Source organism: Lepisosteus platostomus, chromosome 4, assembly GCF_059453375.1.
Source record: "Lepisosteus platostomus isolate fLepPlt1 chromosome 4, fLepPlt1.hap1, whole genome shotgun sequence".
In the NCBI taxonomy this organism is placed as follows: domain Eukaryota; kingdom Metazoa; phylum Chordata; class Actinopteri; order Semionotiformes; family Lepisosteidae; genus Lepisosteus; species Lepisosteus platostomus.
In genome coordinates, this window is record NC_142614.1 from 33,010,115 (window position 1) to 33,030,988 (window position 20,874).

General features: G+C 37.5%; 1 protein-coding gene across 1 annotated transcript in view; it reads right to left on the reverse strand.

The window, feature by feature from the left end:
• The window catches only part of plgrkt (plasminogen receptor, C-terminal lysine transmembrane protein), a 56,574-nt gene that overhangs the window by 23,432 nt on the left and 12,268 nt on the right, over window positions 1-20,874 (reverse strand). The window contains exon 2 of the mRNA XM_088629417.1: window positions 10,865-10,952. Coding sequence (XP_088485543.1) covers window positions 10,865-10,945 — 81 coding nt within the window. The 5' untranslated portion in view covers window positions 10,946-10,952. The remainder of the gene's footprint in view (window positions 1-10,864; window positions 10,953-20,874) is intronic.

A 20,874-nucleotide genomic window follows, 5' to 3' on the forward strand; every position in this document is an offset into this window, starting at 1 on the left:
CTGCTACTGTCCTGTTTTATGTATTCAGAATTTGCCTGCAAAGCATTGATTTCTTGTCTGAATATCACAATTCAATGTTGTCATTTTTCTTGGACGATCAAATCACCATGAGCAGTCTGTGACTATGTTTTATGGTATAAATATTTAGAGCATTTTAAACCTTTTGCTTTGTGCTCCCAATTTAGAAAGACTATGCGCGCATGAAAATACGCAGTTTGTAGCATTTGCAGCATTCCAATAGCAGCTGAATTAATGTGTTCTGAGGGCCTTTGGGAAAAAAACTGTTCTGGCTAAAAAAAGGCAAAAAAATATTAACTTTAAACTGTTAAAGGGGTAATATGCTTAGATATCTGCATATTTCCTGCGGCATAGTAACTGTGTCTAAATCAGTCTAAAGCTGTGTATTTCACCAGGAAATACACCAGACAAAGACTGTTTTTGTATACAAGGAAAGTATTAAGGTATTAAGGCAGCAAAGTGGTAAAGGGTTAGCATTGCTGCCTTACAGCCTTACAGCACTGGGGCCCTGAGTTCAATTACAGACCAGGAGTGCCATATATGTGGAGTCTGGATGTTGTCCCTGTGTTTGTGTGGATTTCCTCCTGTGATTGTGGTTTCCTCCCACAGTCCCCAAACATACTGGCATGTTAACTGGCTCCTGGGAAAAACTGTCCGTGTTGTGAGTGTGTATATAAGTGTTTGTATCTGTTTCAGCCCTGCCTTGAGCCCATTGCTTGCCAGGATAGCGTCAGCTCCCCAGCAACCTTGAATTGGAAGAAAATAGGAAATGGTTGGAGGGAAAGAAGTAAACAATTGAGTCATCTGATGGATAATTAAATCAACTAATGTTGAGCGACTGGTTTTCAAATGCAGTATAAAAAAATACCATTTCAATTAACTGCTGATTGTATTTATAAATAAACCTTTAAACATGTACTGTAAATGGCACAAAAAACACTTATTTCAAACACTGTTTCATTGGCATTTTGACATTTTGCCAGAGAGATTTTTCTAGATGTTTACTAATTTCAAAAGCTTTGGTACATTTCTGTCCATCTGGAATTCTGTCTTATTTGTAAAATTATTTAGAAAGTGTATCAACTGGTATTCATATTGTGTTACAAAAGTCTAAAACATTGCAATCCCTTCACAACATTTTTAAAAATATCAAAATACACAAAGAAAACATAAAAATAAAATATAAATAAAAAGGAAGACTACATATTTTCAGCTATCGTCATAGTTTTCGTCATAGTTAAAACTCAATGATCACAAATCCAACTAGCTACAGTATGAACAGGTTCATCAGATTTTCTTCCTGTGTAGCTGTGGTCCACAGAAAGGTAAACCAGAGCTTAGGGTAAGATTAATAGAAATTGAGTATTCTGCAGTAAAAGTCCAAAATACATTGAACAAAGGGTGATGCCACATCACCTACAGTAAGTTTCTATTGCCTATTCTCTTCAATTTGCTCATTTCTATATATCACACTTTATTAACAACATTTTCATAATATTCTCCTTTCTCTTTTAGTAAAGTGAGAATCACGTTCTGTAAAATGACAAGGGAGCTGCCATTGTTATTCTAGTGAATAGCTGAACTGATACTAAGACAGAACATGACTCGCTGCAGCAAAAGCCCAACTCATGCTCTTGTCCAACTCGACCAAATGCAGCAGATGTTAAACATCTAACAAAAAAAACAGACTGAAAGACAACAGCTGTTAAGTTGTAGATATACATGTATGTTTTTAAATCCACAAGCGAAACAGCAAATTGACGGATGAAATTTAAAGAGGTGACGATGCAGAAGCAAAAATCAGATTCAGGAAAGAAGTTCACTGACATTTGAAAAGGTCATGTATAAAGATTTCCAGATTGAAAGTAACCATTCGTGAAGCTGATACTGCTGCTGGTGTGAAGGGCTCCTACGAAGTAACTAGTCTTTTCTACAAATACTGTGAAGTTTCTTACCAACTTAACCCAAAGGTAAATATGAGCAACCTGCACCTATACTTTCTATACTAACTTTCTAGGAACTATTTCCAGTGGTGCCAACTGCCTAACCATGGTAAAAAGATTTTAAAAAAGAGAGACTACCCGACCTATGACTTTATTATTGTGTAAGGGTTTTATAACCTAGGAAAGGGTTAGGCAGCCTGTTCTGTTCCATTCCTTTTCCAGATACAGTACATTGACTTTATTCAATTAATAATTTTAATTAAATTAATAATTGCTAAACTAATGATAGATTATCAGAAAAACTTTGCAGTGAATTAGTGGAATAAAGACTTGCAATGCCCATTGGCTGGGCTGCCCTTCTAGAAATAACAGTCACATCTTAAAAATGCCACTGACCTGTAAGGTGTAAGCATTCTTCCACTGTACAGAAGGATAATACCAACAGTTACTGACAGGATGGTACAGTAAGGAGACTATAAAACATAATGAAACTTGAATTGAAAAGGTTCTCATAATCCATCCCCATTAGACATCAAGAGACTCACTCTGACTCTTTCGCAGACCGAGAAGCCCATTAATCTAGGCGCTCCACAGTCACCATTTCAGGAAAAAGAGACAATACATTAAATCAGGATTTTAAATTTTTCAACAATTCTTTATCTAACCCGACAAAACCAAGAGCAAGCAGCAGGGCATTTAGTGGTGCACACTAAATTACAGTGTCAAACAACAGCATCTCACATTTTTGAATCTGAATCCACAACCTGCCGATACGAAGCTCAGAGCCTTAAACCACCCCTACTCGCTATTGCCCAAGAGAAGAACATTTGGCTCATTTTGCTCATTGGGTTGAAAGCTGCTTCTTCCAGATTACAGGGAATTATCTTAAACAATTTGACTGCCTAGCTATTTCTAGATACAAGCAACCTTTTACAAAAGACATTTTCTTTGTTTTCAGTCCTAAAGGCAGATCCTCTACATGTCCATGTTTGTCTTTGAGTCTTGAAGTAGTTCTCTAGGTAGATTTTGTCAATATCTTTCAGTGACAACTGTCACTATATTATGTTCTTTTAATGCTAGGAATTAACTTAAGACACAGGAATGTTTTAGCAGCCTTTTAGGCTTTTAGGTAGGTAACCAAATCAATTAAAGGCCCTCTTTTAATCAAATGCAGTGAACCCTTGCATAGGGAGATTATAGAGGGTTATAGAGAACCCTTGTGTAGGGAGAGTCAAGGGCAGTCGCTCGGCCTGTGATAGGGGAGGACACAAGATGTCACAGTGAAAATGAATGGTTAATGCCCTGTATTATTAACTGGAAAGAACGATCGTTTTGTTCCATGAGCTGCGAGTTGTGTTCTCTACAAAACCTAAACTCTGCTCATTGAGCATAGCAGAAACATTGCGTTAAAAATAATATTTGTCTTATGCTGGACAACATCAAAAATTTTCTCCGTCCATTCTTTTATTTCAGCTGACAAAGCAATTGATATTCTATTGCAATCATACCATATAATTAATAATAAAAATAAACTTGAAAACCTGAAAATTATACAGCTTCCCACAGTTTTTGTTTTTGTAAAAGTTTGTTACTGGGAGTAACAGTCACTCACACAGAAACCATGTACATCCACTTTTCCTTTTCTAATCTTTAGAAATATCATTTTTTTCAAGCTATATGTAAACTTATTTTAGCGCATTTAAATTTGAATACGTTTGATGACAGACTCAATTATGCCAGTGACACTGCAGGAAATGGGTGCTCATTAAACATTTCCATTTTGTCTTTAAACAATACAACATTACTGCAGAATAGTAATTACCCCCACTCAGCCTTATGCAAACAGTCATTTTCTTCTCATTATTATGACTTCAAAAGAAATATCCTTCAATATAGCTGTTTGAGAATACATCATAGAATTTTCAGAAAATGCAACTTTTCAGAAAATGCAACTATTTATTCAGATTTTCCTGTTCACTCTTATTAAAAGCATCTATGACAGATAGCAATTTATATTTCAAGGCTCAAATTCTAAATATCGTGATAACATTAATTTACAAATGCAGAGATTTGTTGAATTTGTTCCATTGTGATGAAGATCCAGAAACATAAGCTTGGCGTTACAATAACTCAAACTTGGAGAATACAGCTTTCTTTATAATCATGTACAGTGGTACCCACAGGAGGGTGACTTTGGGTAAACAGTGGGGCTATGTCCCACCATTGTCAAGTCAATGTTTTGACATACGGTACTTTCCTTTATGTCCTTTTCTTGACCAAGGTATTATTCAAATTATTTATTAAATAATTGTATTATTTTAAATGTTTTCTTTGTGTAGCTGGTATAATTGAACAATATTAATTTTATCCTGACCGACTGTGAAAATATTGTTTTATCAGCTCCTGACCTTTTTCCTTTCAAAGTATGGTAGGTTCACCACAATCATGTTTCACACAAATATTTGCAATCTTTTAATTTAATTAAAAAACAGATTTCAGGAGCTGTGGACAGGAAATAAGGGGAGTACTTTGCTAATTAAACCATTTTTTATGTTACTGTTCATTGAGTGCAGTATTCAGTTGTGATTTCTCCTACCTATCTACACAGATCTATCTATCTGTGTTGGGATTTCAAAGCATGTAGTGAAATCAGATTGAGTTAAACGCACAGGGCTAATTAAAAAAAAAAAGTTTCCACCTACAGTTCAAAGACATACTGGCAGATTAATTGGCTTCTGGGAAGACTGTCCCTGGTGTGAGTGTGAGTGTGTGTGTGCCTGTGTGGTGCCATCCAATGTACTAGCATCAAATCCAGGGTACTGTATATCCAACTTTGTACCTGTTGCTTGCTGGGATAGGCTCCAGCTTCCCCGCATCCTTTTATTGGAGAAAGCAGTAAGGAAATGGGTGAATGGAAGTTACTTTTTTTCTGCTCGTGCTCACAATATAGTAACTGAAATTCCCTAACAAAATCCAGTAAAATGTCCTTCAGAAATCCATTAAATAATTTACTAATTACTTAACTTTAACAAGAGGTGTATAAAATCAATTTTTTAGATTATATTCCTGACCTTCCCACACTTAAAGCTATTATTAGCATTCTTAAAACCACCTCATTTTCTTCATTTAATTTGCTGTCAGTGTGCTGCTGTAGATTAAGAATACCTTTCATAAAACATTCTGAGCTGACTATATAAACCATTACAGGTTGTATTAATGTTTACCTCCATTTTTTAGAATAAAATCAAACTCCCAATGATTCAGCATGAAAACAACACATTGACTCTTCTCTTAAATTTGCAACCTGAAAGATCTGAGTTTATTTTCACAAATGTTTGTGTTGTTTTCTTATTGGATAAAAAGAGGTGATATGAATCAGAAGGATAGAATAGCCTCTGGCTGCAGACTTTAATTGTGATATTGCAGTGGTAGAATTTGATTATTAGAACTCTCTGGAGCTTCAGACAGCAAATTAACAGAATAACAGAGGTGGTAAGGAATAAGAGTACCAGAATATGGTAATGTTTGTTTTTTTCTCAGGATAAACTGGAATGATAACCCAGTAATACAAATCCTTATTGTATGGCTTTACGTAAGCATCAATAAAGGTGAAAACAGATTAGAACCAAAACAATGTGCAACAGAAATGAAATTACATTTTTCAGGAAAACCTTGAAGCTGTGACTCAAAGTAAAGACCTTAAAGAGGAACATCTAAACTCAATCTCAGATGTAGAAATTTTTTAATAGATAATCAATCAAAGTGCATTATTCATTTATTTATTATGTTGATGAAAAAAGAAAACAAGAACATTATTTAAAAGGAAGTCCAATAACCCTGTCAAGTAACACAGCCCCCTGTGTGATAAAGACATTCTTGTTTTCTTCAAACATAGATTGCAGTTGTCAATCGCTTATTTATTGTTTCCCTCAAGGCACAACCATCATGATGGATCAAGGCCAGCAAATTGCATTCTTTTCATCTAAAATAACTTACTTTAATGACTGTCATATATTTAACATCGCAGATCTGATAAGTGCAGTCAGAAGAAGTAAAGTTCAGAGGATACTGTATCTCTTCTCACAAAGGGTTGTGGATTTCAGGTATTAACTTCTAATCATTGTTCTGAAGCAGGTTTTTGGAATTCTTCAGGAAAAAAATGGATGAAATGCAAAAACTAATGAGTTACTAGCCACAAATCAAGCAAAACTGGCTGATTGAACTTTTTTTGTTTGTTTGCTTTGCCTGTAAACTAAAAACAACTAGAGGCACCTTAAAGCAGTAAAATGAAGTAGCAATCTGGAAACTTGCAGCAGTGATAGAAATTACTTTAAGAAACTGTCTAGAAATAAAGTTTTAACAACTGCATCATCCGTCTGAAGCAGGTTTCAGAGTGTTCAAGCTGACCAAAAAGGGGTATGCAAGCAGTTAGGGACAACTACCTGCAAAATGCACAGTGAAAGACTCAAACTAAACCTTTTGAATATTGGACTGCATGTACATGCGTCAACATACAGTAGTATACTGTATAGTTTATAGTACACTTACAGGCAATTGTCCAAAGCTTTCTTGCATTGTGAACAATCAAAAAGTGCTAAGTGATTTTAAAGTGTTTTGTTTTTTCTATCTAGTTTTGGGTTCCAAAATTAGCCCACTTTTAAGATTGTGACCAGCAGTTACAACATTTCTAATCTAGTCCAAAGATCTCTATTTTTTCAGAATAAAAAAGTGCTCCACAAGTCCATCTATCCATTTGTAGCCTCTTCATCCAATTCAGGATCATGAGGGAGCCACAGCCTATCCCAGCAAGGCAGGGTACACCCTGAACACGGCGCCTGGCCATACATACTGTAGACATTGACCTTCTTGCTAAAAGCCAATTAATTTACAATTAATTTAAGTTTTTGGGGGGATCATGAGAGAAAACTTGGTTTCCTCCACCCAGAGCACCCAGAATAAACCAACATGGGGAGAACATACAAACTCCACGCAGACAGAACCCCAGTTTTGGAACTGAGCCCAGGTTCATGGGCTGCAAGGCAGCAATACTAACCGCGGCACCACCGTGCTGCCCTGCTGTATAATTAACATTTTATAATAATAAAGACCTTTACACACTGTTCTCAAAACAGTTAAAACAATGAAAACAGTAACAAAGATAGGTGGCAACAAAATAAGCACAAAGAAACAGAACGGTTTAGAATGCAGAAGAAAGTGCAAAAGGAGCAGACACACGAAAGAAAAAAGAAAAAAAGGTTATGAGTCTGGATTTGAAAGCTGTCAGGGAAGGTGTTGGGGATCGAATTTATGACTGAAATTCAAGTACAATGCCATCCACAGATAGGGTTACAACACTGGCTTTACAAAGTTGGTGGGAGCTGCAGAGAAGCATGACTTCAGTCTCATCGCAGTTTAAATTAAGGAAATATTGAGTCATCCAGGTACTGTAGATGACAATTAGAGAGGTCAGAGACAGCCACTTCACTGTCAGATTTAGCTTGGCGTTTTGTTTACCAAAAAGGAACAATCTAGCAACAAATTTATAAAATATAAAATAAAGAGTTACAAATATGGCTTAAAACCAAAAGTTTGAGTGAATGACAAATGTTGAGGAACATAAGGAAGGTTGTAGAGGAGAGGAGGCCACACCAGCAGTCACTTGAGACTGCTACCTTACTAACTTGAGGAACTCGTCCAGCTGTTTAAGAAAAGTTTCCAGGGAAATAATGACTCCAGTGCATGTAAGAGCCTTTCCATTTTATGGAAATACATTTTATGAAAGGATCGCTGAAGTGCTGTGTCTGTGTTTTAGTTCACAATAAATATCCATAATGAAACAAGACTCCTTTGGTGGTGGCAGAAATAAGATTTATCTTTTAAATAGGTATGAATCTGGAATTTGGATTCTGGATTTTATTTTTAATTAATTTACTAAAATGTCTGGATTTTTTTTTTCACTTTGACGTTATAGAGTACTTTTTGTTGATGAGTGGCATACATTCTTAGTTAAATACATCATGGTTCCATGCTGTAAAACAATAAAATGTGAAAAAGTCCAAGGGGGATGAATACTTTTGCAAGGCACTGTATATACCGTAGCTACATACTTAAAAATAACCTATGAATTAACATACACAGTTCTGGAATGAGGAAAGGCAGTGAGAAAAGTGTGCAATCTTTCCTGAAGGCATTAAGTCAAAGCATTTGGAAAAGGGACGGTGCACTGACTCCTGAAGAATTTCTATGTTTGACTACAAACTGCTGCATTACCCTTCTTTGACAAAGTCCCAGAGAGTGCACCACTTAGTGAAAGGGTAATTGATTCTTCAGGCTATTCTGCCCTGCCTTGCTCTCCAAGAGAGAGACGTGTTAGCAGAAGTGACTAAGGACAGGCAAGCCTGGTGAGTACACACATTGAAAGCCCTAAGAGAAAACAGACTTGGGTTTGACATGATGATTTTGATTTTGCTGAAAGAGTACAAACCCTTGCTGAGAATAAGTGAAAAAATAGCACAGCTCAATTCTATCCACCTGGACCAGCACAGGTTCTAACAAACAACCGACCATGTTTAACCTGCTCTTTAAAACCCATGCTGCTTGGACTGGTTTTCTAATTTATGCTTTTGATTTTAGATAATTGGCCCCTCACAAATACCTTTACATTATACGGTCATTAAAATGTAAAAGTCAAAAAAATATATATTGGATGAGTTTGTTTTTAGGAAGTATGACATACTTTTCCATTGCAATTCTTAAAACGCAAAAATACATCTCTTTTTATTCTGAAGATAAAGAACTATCAATGCCACCTAGTGGAAAAGAGTTAGCATTAAAAATATACTCACACCACTTAGCCTCCAATTTAGAATCATTGAAGAGCCTACAGTAGGTAACAGCGTACGCAGTGTAACAGCATGGTAATAACTATTTTGTTTTAAAAAAACTAAACTGCTTAAAATCTTTGAAGAATTAGCACAGATGAAATGACTAAAAACAAAACACTGATTTAATCATGTTATGTAAGCTTTTTATCACAACTGAACGTGCCTGATAGTATGAATTTGAACTTTTAGCATCTTATTGTTAAATCTTTTATCTTAATTTAATAGTAGAAAGTATAACATCGATATTTACTTCTGACCTACTGAATTACATCCATCCATTTTCTAATTGCTTTATCCGATACAAGTTTGCAGGGGAGCCAGAGCCTATGCTGGCAAGCAACTGATGTAAGGCAGGATACACCCTGGACAGAATGCCAGTACATCGCAGGGTACACACAGACACAAACACACACACTCACACCAGGGCCAACCTTCCCAGAAGCCAATTCAACTACCAGTATGTCTTTGGAGTGTGGAAGGAAACCCACACAAACATGGGGAGAACATACAAACTCCACACAGATAGCATCCCAGGTCAGTATAGAACAGAATCCAGAGCCCCAGCACTGCAAGACAGGAATGTTAACCACTGTATCATTGTACCGCAATACAGAATCACATTTTATTAACTAATGCAACGCAATATTAATGTTGCATTTTAATATAATGTAATATTTGGTTCTTACTCTAATCTTTGTACAGTATAATTACATAAGACTTTGCTGTTATACAGTATATAATTAACAGGGCATACTGGGTTTGTGAGAATACTATTTTTCATACTGTTTTTCACAGTACCTCACATATACTATTGTATGTGCTCAGTTGTTATTGTATATATAAGGACAAAAAAAACAGCAAAAACAAAATGTTTATATAAAATGTAGAGCCTTAACACTACAGAAACACTACTAGTGAACATTTATCATTATTTGGCATTGAGCTACTGCTTATTGTGAGGTCTGAGCAAAGCAAGTTTCAAATACAAAAACAATTAAGACTATAAATGTTTCAACACAGTATTCTGGGGTTAGAAGACAGTGAAAGAATAGCAAAGATAAGTATGCTTTCTGCTGTACCTATCAGTTAATTTATTTGACTATGAATGAACATTCGTCTAGGTTCTACTTCTGAATGCTAACAAGCATTTACTTAACAAAGGGATTGGCGTAATTGGTCTGCTCTAATTTGTCCCTACCTTTCATTGTTAATATATGTGAAAATACTCTGTAAATGATTCTAATAATAATAATAATAATAATAATAATAGCTTACACTTATATAGTCCTTTTCTGGACACTCCACTCAAAGCACTTTACAGGTAATGGGGACTCCCCTCCACCACCACCAATGTGCAGCATCCACCTGGATAATGTGACAGCAGCCATAGTGCGCCAGAACACTCACCACACATCAGCTATCAGTGGGGAGGAGAGCAGGGTAATGAATGCCCGATTCATAGATGGGGATTATTAGGAGGCCATGATTGGTAAGGGTAAGGGTAAGGTAAATTTGGCCAGGACGCCCGGGTTACACCCCTACTCTTTTCGAGAAACACCCTGGGATTTTTAATGACCACAGAGAGTCAGGACCTCAGTTTTACGTCTCATCCGAAGGACGGCACCTGTTTACAGTATAGTGTCCCCGTCATTAGGACCCACGTGGACCGCAGGGTGAGCGCCCCCTGGTGGCCCCACTAAACACCTCTTCCAGCAGCAACCTTAGTTTTTCCCAGGAGGTCTCTCATCCAGGTACTGACCAGGCTCACACCTGCTTAGTTTCAGTGGGTTGCCAGTTGTGAGTTGCAGGGTGATATGGCTGCTGGCTATAATAATGCATGAGTTTATTTGACCAAAAGAACTTTACAAACAAAATCTACATCCAATATTCTCTGTGGCTTGAATTGTGCGGAGAGGGATAAGGTGAGGCCACCTTGCACTTTTAACCTTTGCAGAAAGATAAATGGGTTATAAATGATGCAGCAGCACAAAAAACAAATCTACCCCTGGTTTCACTCACCTGGAGACGGGAGTTAAGAAGCATGAACTCCTGCTGTTTCTTCAAGTTCTGATCCAAAGTCTTTGACATGAAGAACCCCATGGTACCCCTAAAAATACAAATGATCAAAGTCAGACAGTAGAGTGCTGTTTTTTATACACATCTGCAATGTTTCAGTAGCTTTTCTGAAGTGTGCCATAAGCATTGTGTGGACAACAGATGTTGCCACTCAATAACGTGTAATGCTTTTCAGACGATGGGTTTAATTAGTCAATTAATAAACAGTTATTGAGCTACAAGGATGTTAGTCAGCACAGGTTATCTCTACGTTAACACAGACCAGCAAATTTAGCCAGGACTCAGTCATACAAGTTTGCGGATACCATGGGTTTGCTCAAGGTGCTCAGTTTTCCTCCCACAGTTCAAAGACATGCTGGTACTGTAGGTGAACTAGCTTCTGAGAAAACTGTCCCTGGTGAGAGTGTAAGCGTCTCTGTGGACTATCTAGCATCTTACAATAGAACGATCTAAAAAACTTTAGGCAACATCAAGTCATAATTTAGAAAATCTTCCTAAAATAGTTCTCTTAATTTATTAGATTTACCTATTTATTAGAATGCTTGAATTTTAGTTGCTGACTTTGCAGACTGCAATTTGCCATGGTTTTACAGTGCCTTTACAGAATAAAATGAGCATGTGTGAAACGTGTACATTTTTTAAATTGAAATTAAATATGTATTAGATCTATAATTGACTAGTATTAAGTTGTATTGGCACATACATTGCATAATGCTTGAGTGAGGTTTGGCATGGTATTTATGAGTTCCTGAACGTTGGTGCAGATTCAACTTTAACCATTTTTTCTGATGTATTTACTTGCCTGACAACAGGATACTGAGAGTTACCATATTTGCCTTTTCTAATATTAACCCAAGCCTACCAAATCTTTTGTTTCTTAATACAGCAAACATTTCCAACATTGCTCTTTTGGTTGCATAAGGACCCTCATTAGGAGATACAGCAGTACTGTCAAATAGAGACATACATCCGTGCTCAGCTTGTCAATTGTAATTGTAATTCAGTGTAAATGGGAGAGCTCGCATGTATGACAGGCAACAAAGATACTGGAGGAGTTGTGTGACAGGCACATAATGTTTAATAACAAAGTAACACACTTTCAACTTCATTTCATTTTAAAGCTACCACTGTCAATAACATGGAAAACGGGTAAAATAAATAAAAAATATTAATCATTAAGTTCAAATACCACAATCATGTGCTTTTTTCTTGAAACAGTTCCACTTTGGAGAACCTGTCATTGAATCCATAGGGTTGTAGAATCTGACTGGATGATCTCCCACTGGCTTATGCTATACATAGTCCACGTGTAACCATATTGACAAAAATACATAATTTTGTTGTAAAGAGTTTAATCTTGTCAATTAAAAAAAGTATGAGCACAGTGGTTAACACTGCTGTGTGGTAGGTTAAGTGGCCTCTGGGAAAACTGGCCCTGGTGTGAGCATGCATGTGTCTGTGTGTATGTCTGCATGTGCTGTGATGGACTTGATGGTGATGGTCTTGCGCCCCATGCTTGAGTGGACGGGCTTCAGCTTCTCCATGATCCTGTATTGGATAAGGTGGTTCGAAAATGGATTGATGTTAATCATTTTTATTTTTTAAGTATTTTAAAATTAGGTTATAATTTTAGTTTCCATTTTTGTCATTTTATATAATTTTTAAAGTTGTTTTCTTTTTTGTTAACCTATTATTGTAAATCGTCTAGAACAAAATCTACTACCAAAATATTAAAACCTGAATCCTGCTTAACATAAACAAAGTACTTGTTACGTTTTATTAATAAAAATATACCGAGAGCCATTAAAACCCTATTAAATTAATATTTGAACCAATAAAAGGTGTCGACGTTCGTTTGGAAGTGCAGAAAAACCCAGGATCAAAGCTTGCTTGGACATCCTAATTTTCCCCAGTCAACCTTGAAATGGCCTGAAGTAAACTTTGAAAGCTTGAGCTCTTAAAAAGGACTAGATTTACTAAGGACACTGCGAGAACTGTAATGAATCTGTTAAAATGTCAGTCCTTATGTGTTGAGATATTGCCAATCTCCCTGCTCTGAAATAATTGATTTACTGTGCCTGTGCTTCGTTTATTGTCACTAAGCATCTCAATACTGATGAGCGCCTTGTTGTATCGCACATTTTCACAGATTTATGCAGGACTGAGGTTGAGCAGCTGTCTTCCAACACAGCGCTATTTCAGCACAGATCTGTTCAGAGTCGAAAATCCCGCGCAGGGTAGGGATTTGTGGGTGGTCAAGTCTATTTCCCATCCACCCGTCAGCGTCCTGACATTTTCATAACTCTACTCACATAAAAAGTACGCTACATTGCATATATTTTTTCAGATCTTAAGATCTACTTTCCACGCATCAGAAGGAGACAAAATGTGCAGCACAAGGCATCTACAACAGCTTCAATTCAGATTTTTTTAAAACTGATTGGCACAAAAAGTATCTGGATATACGGTACACCCGCCACATTGAGCTCTCATTTCAGTCAGGACAGCCCACATTTAAACAAGCTGTTCTGCGGTGAAAGTGATTCCAAAGTTAACGAGTTCAATGACTATAACTTGTTTTCACATAGAAGCTAACTGAACTGCAAAGCTGATCCTAGAGAATACAGTGTATGTTTATACAAATAAAAAGATCTGTAGGCACAGTAATAGTCTAGATCTGGAAAGGAAATACACTTTTAGTTAATCCAACAAGTGTATTCTTATTAACAATTTTAAATTAATAATAGCCATATGGAGTAGGCTGTTGACAGTGACAATATCTGATACATCAGTCAGACGCTTTACGTCATCTATTCACCTTCATATACGCACCGGGGTAAAGTTAGCTCGAAGTTCGAAAACGATTTTGGCACGCCTGTAGCGCTTTCACGAAACCTCTTAGAGTTGCGAGAATGCTTGTTTTGTGTATAAAATACATTGTGGATGCTTTCTCAGCCTTTACTTTGTCGTTTTTATGACATTTTTTTGACCAAGCACGCATATTCTTTTGTCCATATCTTCGCGATGGAAGCACAGAATGCTGTCAAACCAAATGCATTTTAAAGACCACGACTTGTGGATATTTCCACACCCTTTATATCAAACTATCAGTGAGCTAATTATCTTTTTTAAAACCTCCGGTTTTTCATCGATGCGTAATTACGCACGAACTGGAACCCGGGGGACCGCTGTGTGCACACGTTCACAACGCGAGAAATACTGTTCAATACGGCTTCGTGCGAAAAACCGGTATATGACCATAGGAAGCAGAACAGCGCAGTCTCCAATTACCCAGACTGTAAGCACGGGAATAAAGCTTTGTTTGATTTCTGAAACCCTTCTTTTACGTCCTGTTTTCATTCAGGTAAGGGTCAACTATATTCACAATACTACTGACAGCAGGAAGATAAAAATATTCTTTACTCAGCAGCTTATTAAAAACAGCTCCCATGATGTTCATACCGACTTTTTACACAGAACACTGACACAGCTTTGTGTTCTGAATCTCTTTTTCTCTTGCTTTTATTTAATGTGGCACAATGCACTGGGATAGGGGTATTCTGTTCACAAACCCATAGCATTTAAACCACAGCACCCACAATGCTGCAAGTGTTTTGCACACTAAGCGGGTCCTCTGACTTTTCCCAGCTTTATTTTGGGTTGTGGAACCTTTCTTTATATTTTTTAGGATTTTCTGAAGATAACACTACAGGTGGGATGGGTGGGTTGTCTTCATGGCTCAATAGCATTTCAAATACAGCACCCACACTGCTGAAACCAAGTGTTTTACACACCAGACAGGCCCCCGAACCTCATACAACCTTACTGTGGCTGTGGCCCCTGTCTTTATTTTGTAATGAGTTTCTGAAGATAACACTACAGGTAATACACTGGGACAGGTGGGTCGTCTTCATGGCTCAATAGCATTTCAAATACAGCACCCACTCTGCTGAAACCAAGTGTTTTACACACCAGACAGGCCCCCAAACCTCATACAACCTTACTGTAGCTGTGGCCCCTTTCTTTAATTTTTTATGATTTTCTGAAGATTACACTACAGGTAATACACTGGGACGGGTGGGTCGTCTTCATGGCTCAATAGCATTTCAAATACAGCACCCACTCTGCTGAAACCAAGTGTTTTACACACCAGACAGGCCCCCGAACCTCATACAACCTTACTGTAGCTGTGGCCCCTGTCTTTATTTTGTAATGAGTTTCTGAAGATAACACTACAGGTAATACACTGGGACAGGTGGGTCGTCTTCATGGCTCAATAGCATTTCAAATACAGCACCCACTCTGCTGAAACCAAGTGTTTTACACACCAGACAGGCCCCCAAACCTCATACAACCTTACTGTAGCTGTGGCCCATTTCTTTAATTTTTTATGATTTTCTGAAGATTACACTACAGGTAATACACTGGGACGGGTGGGTCGTCTTCATGGCTCAATAGCATTTCAAATACAGCACCCACTCTGCTGAAACCAAGTGTTTTACACACCAGACAGGCCCCCAAACCTCATACAACCTTACTGTAGCTGTGGCCCATTTCTTTAATTTTTTATGATTTTCTGAAGATTACACTACAGGTAATACACTGGGACGGGTGGGTCGTCTTCATGGCTCAATAGCATTTCAAATACAGCACCCACTCTGCTGAAACCAAGTGTTTTACACACCAGACAGGCCCCCGAACCTCATACAACCTTACTGTAGCTGTGGCCCCTGTCTTTATTTTGTAATGAGTTTCTGAAGATAACACTACAGGTAATACACTGGGACAGGTGGGTCGTCTTCATGGCTCAATAGCATTTCAAATACAGCACCCACTCTGCTGAAACCAAGTGTTTTACACACCAGACAGGCCCCCGAACCTCATACAACCTTACTGTAGCTGTGGCCCCTTTCTTTAATTTTTTATGATTTTCTGAAGATTACACTACAGGTAATACACTGGGACAGGTGGGTCGTCTTCATGGCTTCATGATTTTTTGACTGTAATCAAGTGTTGTGCATTTGTGCAAGTGTCAGGCCTCCTGACCTTTCACAGTCATGCTTTGTTGTGTGAAACTTTAATTCTCTTTTTAGGATTTTTTGAACATGGGAACTTCCACCGAGATGAATGAGGTGCTCTTCAATAGCTTTTTCATCTATACACACAAGCGTATGTAACCAAGACACTCAGAACCAACAGAATCAACGTGAAGTCATAGAAAAACAAGAATGCCCCCGAGACATCTGCACCCCCCTCTTGGACCACTCTGGTATCAACACCCCCAAACCAATCCATACCAGCTAACAAGACTCAGAATCGGTGCAACCCTCCAACCTGGACCAAGAGCAGGATGGGACAAGTACCTGCACCACACTACGCACCCCTCATCCAGACCAGCAGGACAGCCAGACAGCACCATCATGACACACATAATGAGATCACTTTCTGTCAGTATGTGTAACATTCTGGGCCTGGGCTCCTCTGTATTTTGGCTGAAGGGAGTTCAACAACATTATTAAACGGACTGACATCATAATCTGACAAGATACATTGTTTAGGGGAGACTTGTCCACCCACTGTCCCCCTGGTAACATGAAGATCATTGTCCCTTGGCTTACCTAAACCAGAATCACTTGGGTCTCCGGGGCGGATCGGTGTATGGTACAAAGTCTTAAAAACAGAACATTGTTGAATTGTCTATAAAAAACAACCAATATCCCTTGGATTTCCCAAACACAAAGCTGGAGCAAGTATACTAACTCCATACCCTTAAACTACAAAAGGCCTGTGGCGTAGACAGGGTAAACAGCCACATCATGTGACATAACTGCATGAGCCTAGTGATGAGCCTAGTTTAAAATACTCAACCCCATCCTGAAGTACGGATGTTTTCCTTTGGCCTGGAATCCAGGACTGATCACCTGACCCTAACAACTGCCGGAGCATTTGTGTGAACAGTAACCTGGGCTAGCTATTCACCAGTATCTTCAATACCCTATTACTGGCAGCTTGCCAAATACAGTGTCCTGAATAGAAGTCAGATCGACTTCATATGAAGCTGGCACATATCTGACCACATACGCACTCAACACACACTTTAAATGAACAGAAAAATAGTGACCTGTGTCTTTGATTTCTAAAAAGCAATAGGCTCTATTTTGAACAAATAACAAATATACAAACTTTCAATGTGGGGTAAGAGGTACAGTCCACAACTGATTTTTTTTAGCGTACTCAGAAAGTATAAGCGGTTTGAAAATACTTACATAAATTATTTTAGGAAGACTGTGTTGGTTTTTGTATCATTTGTGTTTGTGTTGACTCTTATTGAGATCTCCAGTCACCTGCCCTTATAGATGCCTCTTTTGCTTATGTGTTGTTAGAAATTGAGCTCGCCTGTGTGCCTGCTTCTAGGGTTTTTTTAAAAAAGGAATAGGTTGGTTTTCTATTTTTTTTACCCCTTGCCCAGTAGCAGTCTACTACAGGGGGGATTCTGGGTCCTCTCTCCATACAGTATGTCTCCTTTTGCATTGTTTCCAGACCTGGGCTGATTTGAGTTTTTCATGGTAATGGATTACAAGGGTAGGTCTGACAGAAGTGAATGTGGTGGATCTGCCATCTGCCCAGGCAGGAAGGTAGATACAGTATATGTAAACAGGTTTTAGCATTAATGTTTTGCATACAATCACCCTTTCCAAAAGGTGAGATAACCAGAGAAAACAGGACACAGCTTTTCTAGGGACTTTTTTTCCCTACAGTATTTATGGTTACGATGGGTTTTAACTCTTTGTGGAGATAAGCTATTTTTATCTTTTCTTTGGTGTAGGTTCATGAATGCATGGGCTTTCTTTTCTTCCATGTCTTGTTCCTTTGTTCAGTTGTTTTGTATTCTTTCTGTTTTGTCCCCTTATTTTTGTGCTGGTGCTAGAATTTCTGCTGGCTTTTCCATGTTTTTCCCTTTTGCTCTTTGATTTAATTTTTTCCTGTGACCCATTTTTCCTTATTTATCTCAATGTGATATTTTCCCCTTCTCCTCAGCTGTTGAGTCTCTTGCACTTTCTTCCCTGTTATCAGTATTGTCTGATGTTGGATTGCATTTTAAGTTCCTTATTTTTTAGTAATCCTGTAATTTTTTTTCCACTGTTATTCTCATCTTTTATTGTACTATTGCTGTTATTGCAGTCTTCCCACAGTTTATTTTATTCTTAAACAACATACTAAATAATATAAGAATACATGTTGTGCTCATCTCTTTCCTGCCACTTGCACTCCTGATATTGTCTTCAAATAATTCCAATATTTTAGAGCTCTATATTTTCAAGCCTTGAAGGCCTAAGGTTGTTTTTTAAAGTGTTTGAATGTGATGTACTAACTACTGTCTACAATAACAATAACATACATAAATTACCAATAACATGCATATAAAAAATAGCCCAGAAATCAAGTATGAAGTAAGGAAATGGCTGCAGCTATGAATCAGAATTTTAATCTATTGGTTTTGTAGTTGGTTGGAACTTGGAACTAGTTAGACAAGGGGTGTGAAGATTCGTTACAGATGTATTTTGCTGTACGCAGAACAAGTGAACAATAGACGGACATAATTTCACAAGACAACCCAGTTGGTTCTTGAAATTTCCAAACCACACATCAGAGTGAAAATTAAAACAAATTGAGGAAGGACCGATAGGAGAAGATCAACAATGAATCATTAACATTACAATGCTTAAGTTGCCTTTATAATAAAGACAATTTTGTCCTTTTGTGAGGATCATGTCCACATTGGACCTGTTTTTTTAAGTTGTTTTGAAATTTCACTTAGGGTTCAGAACATTTCACAACTACTAATTTTTTTTCCTACCACCTCAGCTAATTCTCTCCCCCTTTAGGTTTGGGTGGGGGTATGGGTTTTTTCCAGAAACCTGTTATCATTTCTTTGATGTTGGACACATTTGTCTTCAGGAAGTTTTCTTCACACCTCCTATCATACTCATCTGACATGTCCATAGCTACACTCATTTACTTGCAGCAGACAAACAATGACAGAGTCGTCTGCAAATTTTATTAAGTGTCTGGAGTGGTGAGAGCTCTTGAGGGTGTTTGCTTACAGGACAAAGAGTAACGGAGACAATATGCATCCTTGGGGGAACCAGTAAAACAATACCTGTTGTTGGATAATACATTGTTGACTTTCACACTCTAAGTCTGTTCAGAAATCAGTAACCCCTCTGATGATGTTAAGATCAAAACCAAAGTTTGATAATAGCTTTGCTGCCTGTACTTGAGGTCAAATGCAATTGCATACAGAGGAGGAAGTATAGCACAACAAAAATAACACACTTCTAAATCTACCACAGCACAGAAAAAAACTAGAAAAATCACTTATAAAACCACAGGAGTACACAAACATAACACAAACTAGAATGCCACATAGACAATAATCTGTAGCAGAATATCTGCTTATGTTGTATTTTCTTTGTGGATGTTTTTGGATGTTGTATTGGCCTTGGCAACTCTGTGATTTAACAGTCATGATAATAAAGCATTTTTGAATCTCTATGTGAGTGGAACCTGTTGAATATTAGTTCAGATGTCTAGCTGTGTCAGCAGGTGTAGGCTGCAAAGGATCAAGTAATAGTTTAATTCCATGCTGAAAAGAGAAGAAAGAAAACACAACATTTTGGCTGTGGAGCCTTCTTCAAGGGTTACAGTTGAAGAAGGCTCCATGGCCGAAACTTTGTTTTCTTTCTTCTCTTTTCAGCATGGAATTAAACTATTACTTGTTAAATATTAGTTACACTTGGGTTTCGCAATATAATATAACCAAGAGGTATTGTTATTTTTTTAATACTTTTACAGCAGTCAAACTGGCATACTCTGATATCTGAGAGAGAGTTTAATATAAAAATTTTCTCTTGAACTGTCATGAACCAGTTTAATTTGTTTTTACCTCTCTACAAATCAGCCTTCAAAAGCTTAACTCATGTAGCTGTAATGTACATGAACACCATTAAAAAGTTTTCCTTTCTCTATGTGGCACGTGGAGTGCTGAGAACGCATGCTCCAAGCTGCTTGCTCCTGTAAGGAATTAACAACTTAAAGATTAAGTTAAATTATAAATAGGCCTCACCCTGTACATAGGGAGTTATGGGACATGTTTCGTTTAGAAGGGATTTAAAAGTAAAAAGTAAAGCCTGAAATAAACAAACTGTGCCATGTAAGACCAAGGTAAGGAATGTTTGTTACTATTTGTTTTGTCTGGTTATTTAAACCATTCCGTCTATTTCACACTTAACCAATTTTGAATTAGAAAGACTACAAACTGTGCAAACTTCCAAGTCTGTAAGGGTGTATGATGTAGATCATTCACAAGAGCACACGGCTGCTTGTTATAATTGTAAGAACTGTAGTTCACTACTGTTCTTTTGACTCTTGAGCTTGCATCATACAGCCGTTGGAGTGCATTTCAAACCTAAGAGATATCAAACTCATTTAACCTGTCAGACATATGTTAAATGGGTTGTGACTTTTGGCAAAGTTTTTTGCTACATAATTTGTTTCATGAATACCATTTATCTCTATAACAACTTTCCTGTCCCCAGAACATATGTTTTAAGCTGCTTGATCCCATTGGGTGCAACCTTTCCATTGTATTCATAATGTGTTGTTTGCATTAGGAGTGTGTTAAATAAGCAGAAAAGAGGCCTGTTTTTTCTGTTGCTTCTGATCTTATACAGTGGTCAGAATCTCTCATCCAAAAGCTTATGAGTGGAAAAAAATTAAGTACAGATGCACAATCCATTAAAAACCATTTAAAGAGCATAAGGGTTTTCATCACATGGACTTGTTCGACTGTTGAGGATTTCTGTTTTGGTTGAGGATCAATTAAAGGAGAACAACCTGAAACACTATCTTCGATCTTTCCAGAGCTGTAAGTAGTCATTCCAAGTTTATTA